The sequence below is a fragment of the Centropristis striata genome, chromosome 15 (genome assembly GCF_030273125.1).
Source record: "Centropristis striata isolate RG_2023a ecotype Rhode Island chromosome 15, C.striata_1.0, whole genome shotgun sequence".
Classification (NCBI taxonomy): domain Eukaryota; kingdom Metazoa; phylum Chordata; class Actinopteri; order Perciformes; family Serranidae; genus Centropristis; species Centropristis striata.
The window spans coordinates 1,893,026-1,903,403 of NC_081531.1; the positions used below are offsets into that span (position 1 = coordinate 1,893,026).

A 10,378-nucleotide genomic window follows, 5' to 3' on the forward strand; every position below is an offset into this window, starting at 1 on the left:
GAACTGGAGATACTGCTGAAGACTCAGAAAGTATACCGTGAGTGTAGTCTCTTGTGTTTCACTGAAACATGGTTGAATCAAAACATCTCAGACTCTAATGTGGGAGAGAGAGACAGAGACAGACAGAGATGCTAAAGCTAATGGCAAGAAGAAAGGTGGGGGCTTGGCTTTATTTTTGAACCAGAGATGGTGCAGACCTGCACATGTTACTGTCAAGGAGAAGATGTGCTGTCCAGACATTGAATTATTGGCAGTTAGTATGAGACCATATTATGTACCAAGGGAGTTCAGTAATATCATAACAATACTTGTGTACATTCCACCCAAGGCAACTGCTGAAGTTCCATGTGAAGTTCTACATGACCTCGTTGCTAAGATACAGACTAAACACCCAGAAGCATACTTGATCATATCAGGAGACTTCAATCATGTCTCCCTCACCTGTCACCTGACTGGATTTACACAGTTTGTTAATTGTCCCACCAGAGAAAATAAAACCCTTGATCTGCTATATGCTAATGTCAAACAAGCTTACAGAGCTACTGCCTTGCCCCCAATAGGACGATCGGACCACAACTTAGTTCTTCTGGAGATTTGTTACAAACCCTGTGTGTGGAGGCAGCCTACAACTAAACTCACAGTCAGGAAATGGACACCAGAGGCTACTGAGGCTCTAAAGGACTGCTTTGAATGAACAGACTGGAATGTGTTGCTGGAAACATAGGAGAACAGTATGGACATTGACAGACAGGTTGACTGCTTTACTGATTACATCAACTTCTGTAGAGACACGGTCATACCCACTAGGACTGTACGCTGTTTCCACAATAACAAACCTTGGATTATTAGTGATTTAAAGGCAATCCTCAATGAGAAGAAGTCAGCTTTTAGAGATGGTGACAAAGCACAGCTCAAACAAGTACAAAATAAGTTGAAGAAGAGATTAAAGACGGCAAAGGTGGAATACAAGAAGAAACTGGAGAGAAATCTACAGAACAGCAACATCCATGAAATGTGGAGAGGAATCAACACCATCTCTGGTTACAACAACAAGAAAAGACAGCCAGTGGCGGGTGATGTAGAAAGAGCTGATGAACTCAACCCCCCCCCCCCCCCCCCCCCCCCTACACCTGAGCCTCCACCCTTGTCTGTCACAGACATGGGGGTGAGGTTGGAACCAAGGTTATAACAGTTTGGATTTTTCATTAGTTTTAGATTTAATTTCGTTGTCAAGTTTTGTTTTCAAATTCAGTTAGTTTTAATTCGTTTTTAGAGTGAGTTTGCTAGTTTTAATTAGTTGTTTTGTAATGGGGTATTTGTTGGGTGCCAGATTCAATAAGGTCACAATAAATGTTTCCTTTATTTCCTTTGTCTGATCCATTTCAGCCCCAATAAGTTTATTAAGTCATAAAACCAGATAGATGAAATAGATTTCATATCAACCAAAAAGGTTTACATATGAAAAAAGTTGAAAAAGACATATACAAAGGACATTTTTACTATAATTTTAGTTAGTTTTCTAACCACAAAATACAGTATCAGTTATTTATCGTTTTTTTTAAAAACCCTCGTTTTTGTTTTTATTTCAGTAAACGAAAATGTTTTTTCAATTCTAGTTTTCGTTATTTCGTAAGTTTTCGTTAACTATAATAAAGTTGGTTGGAACTGGGAAGGCTGCTGGCCCAGATGGTGTGTCCAAGGACACACACATATACCTGGATAATAAGTTGGACTGGTCCCTAAACAACACTGACGCGCTCTACAAAAAGGGGCAGAGCCGCCTCTTTTTCTTCTTGAAGCTCAGATCTCTGGACATCTGCAGATGTTTTATCAGTCTGTGGTGGTAGTGTGTTGTTTTATGCTGCAGTCTGCTGGACAGACTGGTCTAAAGAGCTGGTTCTGGTCTAAAGAGCTGGTTCTGGTCTAAAGAGCTGGTTCTGGTCTACAGAGCTGGTTCTGTGGTTGGAGCCAGGTTGGAGCCACTGGAGGAGGTGGTGGAGAAATGACCTGTCAACATGTTGGAGGCCATCCTGAAATACCAGATCATCTGCTACACAAAACCTTTATGGAGCAAAACAACAGCAGTGGACGTCTCCTCTCTCTCTGTTGCAGGACGGAGAGATACAAAAGATCCTTCTCTCCTATTATTATTATTATTATTATTATTCTCTCCTACAGCCATGAGGCTGTCTCATTCTAACAGAGATTCTACCAGACTAACTGAATTTACCCTCTGGGATAAATAAAGACATTTTAAGATTTTTTTTTTTTTTGGGCCATTTTTTGGGCTTTATTGATAGGACAGAGTGAATGGGGAGACAGAGGGGAAGACATGCGGGAAAGGGCTCCCAGTCAGATTCGAGCCCGTGCCGCCCGCTTACGAGGACAATGCCTCTATGGTACGCGCTCTACCAGGTGTGCCACCGGGAACGCCCAAATAAAGTAATTTTTATTTGATCTGATTGATTTGGAATGTGAATGTGGGACTCTGGAGGAGTTTAAACATTTCTATTGTAAGGCATCTTAAATCTGCATAAAAATAATCTCTCTATAATAGCAGGTCCCCACAATTTCACTTTCGGGCCCAAAAAGGCAAAATCCCTACATTTATAAAACCCTACATTAAGGGGACATTAATTGAGGCATCCTATAACTGTATGAGGTTAAATCCCTACATTAATAGTGCCAAAAAAACAAACCCAAAAATGAATTTGCATCTAAAAGCAACAATTAAATAAAATTCTACATCATTAATTCTGTGAATGTTCAGTCAGGAATACATTATTTTCACATCACCAACTTCATCTGTTTATAATTTTAAGACCACTTTATAAAAGCTCATACGCCACATTTAAGACTTTTGTTTTTATTACAAAACTCAAACATTTCTGACATTTAAGGAAACATTTAACACAAAACTGAGAGGAACATTAATGTAAAAGTTTCTCTTTAACAGGTGAATGTCATATTCCATTCACTTTATTCTTTAGTTAAAGTTACTACAAGGAACGTAGTCAACTGGTTGTGAAACCGTCTGGTTTTAATCCGGACCGGCTGACTGGGGGATCCTCCATGTGGTCCAGGACGACCTGAACACCAACTTTGGCGGGGAACTTTTAAAATGTTTGTTTGTGAAGGAGAATCCCAACACCTAGTAGAGATCGGTTTCACGGGCGACTATTTTTTAGTTAAATGTTGGTGTAACGGGCTGCTGGCGCCGGACGCCCACAACGTTTTGTTGTGCCCGGTAGAAGGAAAGGGGGCACGGGTGGAACCAGAACCAGGACTGAGTGGGGCCGACTGTCGGACCTGCTGCAGTTTAAGTAGAGGTTTTCTAAAAGGAGTCTGCTGCTGCAGATTAAAGGTCCTTGCGGTAACTTTAACAATCTGTTTATGGTGTAAAATTACTTATTCGTGTTTTAATATTCACATCTTTATACATCATCTGTCGCCAGGTAAGGTTCGCTCTACTCTGCCTCTGATTGGCCGAGTAGGGCGGGTCACGCCTCAGTGTTTACGCCTGTCTGTCTCCCTTCTCCGTTCACCGTCTCTGTCCGTCTCTCGTCTTCTACCGCCGTCTCTCTCAGCGTCTCGTCTTCTGTCCGTGTCTCTGTCTGTCTCTCTTCGTCTGTCGTTGTCTCTCTCCCTGTCTGTCTCTCTTCGTCTGTCGTTGTCTCTCTCCCTGTCTGTCTCTCTTCGTCTGTCGTTGTCTCTCTCCCTGTCTGTCTCTCTTCGTCTGTCGTTGTCTCTCTCCCGGTCAACCTCCCGTCTCCTCTCACCGTCTCTCTCTCTGTCTGTCTCTCTTCTTCTCTCACCGTCTCTGTCGCGGTCAAACTCTCTTTTCCTCCCATAGTCCCTGTCCATGTCCCTCCTCCTGTCTTCCTCTCTGTCCCTGTCTGTCTCCCTCCTCCTGTCTTCCTCTCTGTCCCTGTCTGTCTCCCTCCTCCTGTCTTCCTCTCTGTCCCTGTCTGTCTCCCTCCTCCTGTCTTCCTCTCTGTCCCTGTCTGTCTCCCTTGCTCTCTGTCCGTTCTCTCCCGGTGGTGGCGGTGGCGCCCCCCGTTGGTTGTACTTGTCGTAGGCGGCGTCCTCCTTCTCCTCTTTGACCCTGACGGCAGGAGGAGGAGGAAGAAGACGAGGACGAGGAGGAGGTGAAGATGATGATGAGGAGGACGCCCTCTCTTTCTCCCTCTTCTTCTTCTCCTTCTTCTCTTTCTTCTTCTTCTTCTTCTCCTTTTTGTCTGCGAGCAGCGAGAGGACGAATTAAAAATCAATCCCAGAATGATTCCCAGGTCCTGACCAACAGGAAGTGACCTCACTCACCTTTTTTGGGTTTCTTCACGGGGACGTCGTACTGGTCTTCCTCTTCCTCCGAGGACGCGGCGGCGGGCGGGGGGGCGGTGTTGGGGGCGCAGCCCTGCTCCCTCAGGTGTTTGGTGATGTCATCGATGTCCTCCGTGTCTTTGGGAGGACGGTAGTCTTTGACGTGGTCCACGCGGATCGTCCGGCCTTTAATCTGACGGCAGACGACACGAGAATCAACCAACAATCACAACTGAAACGTTTCCAGAGACGACTCCTTAAATGACTGTTTCTGTCAAAGGAGTCTGGTGGCTTTGGAGAGAGTGAGACGCCCCGCTGTGGACCAGGGCTGCAGGTAAACTATATCCGTTTAACTGTACATGATATTAATGATAGTTTCTCTTCTTTACCTGCTGTCTGACAGACCGTTCTGACCACCAGACTCCGTTGTCATTTTAGCTAACAAGACAGGAGTCGTTAGTTTGTGTTTTTGTGTGATCTTCAGATCTGAACTAACGTGCCGTGTGATTCTGAGTGTAATTTTAAAAAATTGATGCTTTGTCAGGTCTGAAGAACACAAGAACACTTGCTTTGCTGTTAAAATGATGGTTTTCTGACAGGAGTCTGGTTCAATCAGGAGATTCTCAACATCTGGTGCTGATCTGAACTCTTTCTAGGTATGTTTTTATTTTTCTTCACTTATTCATCCACGTTTTTATTTCATTTATGTATCTGATGGATGTAGGAAGGAAGGATGAAAGGAAGGATGGATGGATGGATGGATTGATGGATGGATGGAGGGAGAGAGGGAGGAAGGAAGGAAGGATGGAGGAAGGATGGATGGATGGATGGATGGAGGAAGGAAGGATGGAGGGATGGATGGATGGAGGGAGAGAGGGAGGAAGGAAGGATGGAGGGAGAGAGGGATGATGGAGGGAGAGAGAGAGGGATGGAGGGAGAGAGGGATGGATGGATGGAGGGAGAGAGGGATGGATGGATGGATGGAGGGAGGGAGGAAGGAAGGAAGGAAGCAAGGATGGATGGATGGATGTAGGGATGGATGGAGGAAGGATGGATGGAGGAAGGACGGATGGGGGGATGGAAGGATGAGGGAGGGAGGGAGAGAGGGATGGATGGATGGATGGATGGAGGAAGGAAGGAAGGATGGATGGATGGAGGAATGGATGGAGGAAGGAAGGATGGGGGGATGGAAGGATGAGGGAGGGAGGGGGAGAGGGATGGATGGATGGATGGAGGGATGTAGGAAACAAGGAAGGATGGATGGAGGAAGGATGGAGGGATGTAGGAAACAAGGAAGGATGGATGGATGGATGTAGGGATGGATGTAGGGATGGATGTAGGGATGGATGGATGGATGGATGGATGGATGGATGTAGGGATGGATGGATGGATGGATGGATGGATGGATGTAGGGATGGATGGATGGATGGATGATAGATGTGTACCAACTGATATTGTATTACTTTTGTTAGTTGTTGCTGTTATTGTTTGTATTGATTCCTGCTGTCTTTATAATCTACAGTGTCTATGAGAACCGTTTCAACTCTAAACAAATGAAACTGTTATTGTTATTATTATTATTATTATTATTATTATTATTATTATTATATGACGTTAGCAGCATGTCCTGTTAAACGTAATATAAAGCAGCTGGTGTTGTCAACAGGTGGATGTTTGGTGTTTGTGTGTTGAGCTTCACCTTGATGCCGTTGAAGTTGTCGACGGCGAGGATGGTGCTGCGCTGGTCCTCGAAGCAGATGAAGCAGAAACCTTTGGACTTGCCCGTCTTCTTGTCCCGCACCAGGTTGATGTTGACGATCTCTCCGTACCTGACGGAGGAAGAGGAGAGGTTGGGTCTGGGGTCAGAGTCACGGAGGAGGAGGAGAAATGGAGTCTGGGGTCAGAGTGACGGAGGAAGAGGAGAGGTTGAGTCTGGGGTCAGACTGACGGAGGAGGAGGAGGAGAGGTTGGGTCTGGGGTCAGAGTGACGGAGGAGGAGGAGAGGTGGAGTCTGGGGTCAGAGTGACGGAGGAAGAGGAGAGGTGGAGTCTGGGGTCAGAGTGACGGAGGAAGAGGAGAGGTGGAGTCTGGGGTCAGAGTGACGGAGGAAGAGGAGAGGTGGAGTCTGGGGTCAGAGTGACGGAAGAAGAGGAGAGGTTGAGTCTGGGGTCAGAGTGACGGAAGAAGAGGAGAGGTTGGGTCTGGGGTCAGAGTGACGGAGGAAGAGGAGAGGTGGAGTCTGGGGTCAGAGTGACGGAGGAGGAGGAGAGGTGGAGTCTGGGGTCAGAGTAACGGAGGAGGAGGAGGAGAGGTTGAGTCTGGGGTCAGAGTGACGGAGGAGGAGGAGAGGTTGAGTCTGGGGTCAGAGTAACGGAGGAGGAGGAGGAGAGGTTGAGTCTGGGGTCAGAGTGACGGAGGAGGAGGAGAGGTTGAGTCTGGGGTCAGAGTGACGGAGGAGGAAGAGAGGTGGAGTCTGGGGTCAGAGTGACGGAGGAGGAGGAGAGGTGGAGTCTGGGGTCAGAGTGACGGAAGAGGAGGAGAGGTTGAGTCTGGGGTCAGAGTGACGGAGGAGGAGGAGAGGTGGAGTCTGGGGTCAGAGTGACGGAGGAAGAGGAGAGGTGGAGTCTGGGGTCAGAGTGACGGAGGAGGAGGAGAGGTGGAGTCTGGGGTCAGAGTGACGGAGGAGGAAGAGGAGGAGAGGTTGAGTCTGGGGTCAGAGTGACGGAGGAGGAGGAGAGGTGGAGTCTGGGGTCAGAGTGACGGAGGAGGAGGAGAGGTGGAGTCTGGGGTCAGAGTGACGGAGGAAGAGGAGAGATGGAGTCTGGGGTCAGAGTGACGGAGGAGGCGGAGGAGAGGTTGGGTCTGGGGTCAGAGTGACGGAGGAGGAGGAGGAGAGGTGGAGTCTGGGGTCAGAGTGACGGAGGAGGAGGAGGAGAGGTGGAGTCTGGGGTCAGAGTGACGGAGGAGGAGGAGGAGAGGTTGGGTCTGGGGTCAGAGTGACGGAGGAGGAGGAGAGGTTGGGTCTGGGGTCAGAGTGACGGAGGAAGAGGAGGAGGAGGAGGAGGAGGAGGAGGAGGAGGAGGAGGAGGAGGAGGAGGAGGAGGAGGAGGAGAGGTGGAGTCTGGGGTCAGAGTGACGGAGGAGGAGGAGAGGTTGGGTCTGGGGTCAGAGTGACGGAGGAGGAGGAGAGGTTGGGTCTGGGGTCAGAGTGACGGAGGAGGAGGAGGAGGAGGAGGAGGAGGAGGAGGAGGAGGAGGAGAGGTGGAGTCTGGGGTCAGAGTGACGGAGGAGGAGGAGGAGGAGGAGGAGGCGGAGAGGTGGAGTCTGGGGTCAGAGTGACGGAGGAGAGGTGGAGGAGGAGGAGGAGGAGGAGAGGTGGAGTCTGGGGTCAGAGTGACGGAGGAGGAGGAGGAGGAGGAGGAGGCGGAGAGGTGGAGTCTGGGGTCAGAGTGACGGAGGAGGAGGAGGAGGAGGAGGAGGAGGAGGAGGAGAGGTGGAGGAGAGGTTCTGCTGTGTTCAGATCAAAGGACTCACTGAGAGAAGACGCAGATGATGTCTCCCTCCGTCAGCTCGTAGGGAAAACCTCCTGCAGAGACATGAAACACGTCACAATGTTGAATTTCTGAGTTTCTACAGATAAAAGCTACAGTGGTTCTCACCGACGAAGACCCAGGCGCTGTCCCTGTACTCGGTGTGCCAGGACACGGACTCGTTGACCCCGAGGTTCGCCTCGCGCTCGTTCAGCTCGTTGATGAGCTTCACCTTCGTCAGCGGACTGAAACCAGACGGGAAGCGTTAACGTCTAACGGCCAGCAGTTATTTATTATTAGTATATTATTAGTATTATTAGTGTGGTAAGAAAAAAAAATCTAGCTCTTTATTTTCTTGTGTTGCCAAACTTTTATCATTCATCATTTTAAATCTGATATTTCTTGATTTTTTTTTAATACATTTTTTTGACATTTAACTTGAGTATTTTACAATTTAAAAAAAAAAATTCTTGGGGGGGCAGTTTGTATATATTTATTTTTTTATTTTTAATTTTAATTTTATTTTATTTATTTATTTATTTTTTTACCAATATTTTTCAGACATTTTATAATTTTCTTGGGGGCATTTTACAAGTATTTTTTTTTCCAAATCTCAATATTTTTCAGAGGTTTTATTAATATTTTCCTTGCATTTTACAAATTACTTTCGGAAAATTTGGTTAATTATTTCTTTTTTTTCACATTTTTTGCAAAATGTGTGTTTTTTTCAATACATTATTATTGTTTCATTTTACTAATATATATTTCTCACATGACACTAATACTTTTGGTTTTCATTTCTATCAGTAGAATTTCATAAAGAGAATAAACAGCAGGATGAAAATATAAATAAAAATACTTTGACGTTTTACTACTACTTTTTTTAGAACATATTCACTCATAATTTTCTGGCGATTTTATCTGTTTTGCCATGTTTTTTTATTACTTTTTTTTACATTTACTTATCCTTTTTTTTAAATTAATTTACTAATAAATAATGAATCAATATCGTTATCACAATTATTTTAGTTGACATTAAAAATGTTTTTACCTTCATATATACATGTTGGTTTTTTTTTAATATTTTTGCCAAAAATAAATAAATAAATAATAATATAGATATATTCAATACATTCTGCCAGGATTTTTTGGGTCATATTAAACATATTTTTTCTCTCATGACACTCATACTTTTCATAAACCTTTACTGACAGTTTTCATTTCTATCGGTAGACTTTTATTAAGGGAATAAACAGCAGCAGGTGGATATAATAAATAAATACAGTTTATCCTTTATGTCCATTGGTATAAATATGAAGAATACTCTGTATGTGAGATTGTAAACAGTGCAGTCAGGAACTGTTTGTAATTCAGTCTGAGGACAAAGTTCTCACTTTTAGTCCCTAAAATAAAATAATCACACAAAAACACAAGTTACAGGAAGATTACAGTCTTTCTCTGTACGAAACAAACTTCCCACCAGACTCCATTCAAATTACTTCCAATTTTAGGTTTCACCCCCAACAGGAAACTATAAAGGCGTGAAAGATAAATAACGACCGAAGAGTTGAAGGTCAGTTTAATATTTTCAACCCGGAAAACCAACAAAACTCTAATAACTCAAACTAAAACAATCCTGCTGCTCTAAAACCAGCCGCGGAGCGAAACAACACGAGCCGCTGGACACAGAAAGATACAGTAAAACGCAGAAAAACACATTACAAAACACATAAAAACTCTGATTCCTTTGACTAAAGACCTGCTTTGTTTGTGCCGAATTCATTAAATACTTCTAAATGTTCATTTTGACATGTTTTTTACGTTTCATGAGGAATATTAACAAGCAGATTAAAGGTTAGAAGTTAAATTGTTGGATTTTTTAACGAGGTTTCGTTGCAGCTAAAATGTGTGAGAAGTTTGGTTAGCAGCGATGCTAGCTGGCTGTTAGCGCCGGAAACGTCACAGGAAATAAGTTAAAAACAGAATAAATAAAATAAAAGCGGCCGAACAGAGATAAAACCCTAAATACTGATTTAAAGGTTAAAACTGGTGACTTACTTCATGGTGGTGTGGATGTAATAAACTGGTGTTCCGGTGGAAATGGTCTACCTTGCGCATTAGGACACTTCCGGCTGGTTTTCCCGCCTCTGCTGCCGCCTGCTGGTCGGACGACCGAACTACAGGCAGCTTCTATTAAATATAAATTATCTGTTCTTTTTTATTTGTTTTTTATTATATATCTTTTTTTCTTACATTTTAACAACCTTCTAAAGATATTATTTTTTTTACTAATTTTTTTTTTTTTTTTTTTTTGAGGGCGATAGTTTATTTACCTTTTTCTGGACATTTTACCAATATCTATATAATAAAAAATATCTGTTTTTCTAGGATTTTTTTTTTATTATATCTTTTTTGACATTTTAACTAACAAGCTGGGATATTTTTGAGTTTGTTTTTTTTGTTAAATTTTTTAAAGCATTGTTTATTTATATTTTCTGAACATTTTACCAATTTTTTTTCAGACATTT

General features: G+C 44.1%; 1 protein-coding gene across 1 annotated transcript; it reads right to left on the bottom strand.

The window, feature by feature from the left end:
• Positions 1 to 2,850: 2,850 nt before the first annotated feature.
• Positions 2,851 to 9,974, bottom strand: rbmx2 (RNA binding motif protein X-linked 2). The gene is made up of 6 exons (XM_059350943.1): positions 9,909 to 9,974; positions 7,980 to 8,095; positions 7,855 to 7,906; positions 6,020 to 6,149; positions 4,321 to 4,513; positions 2,851 to 4,238 (listed from the first exon to the last, which is right to left on the bottom strand). Exons 1-6 carry the CDS (start codon positions 9,911 to 9,913, stop codon positions 3,508 to 3,510), a joined length of 1,227 nt encoding a protein of 408 aa, XP_059206926.1. The 5' UTR covers positions 9,914 to 9,974; the 3' UTR covers positions 2,851 to 3,507.
• Positions 9,975 to 10,378: the final 404 nt, after the last annotated feature.

Bases quoted from the DNA above. Each gene is read 5' to 3' on its own strand.
- rbmx2 (XM_059350943.1), bottom strand. The intron at 6,150-7,854 runs GTGAGTCCTTTG...TTCCTCCGTCAG, and splicing joins ATCATCTGCGTCTTCTCTCA to GTACGGAGAGATCGTCAACA. The intron at 4,239-4,320 runs GTGAGTGAGGTC...CGCTGCTCGCAG, and splicing joins CGTGAAGAAACCCAAAAAAG to ACAAAAAGGAGAAGAAGAAG.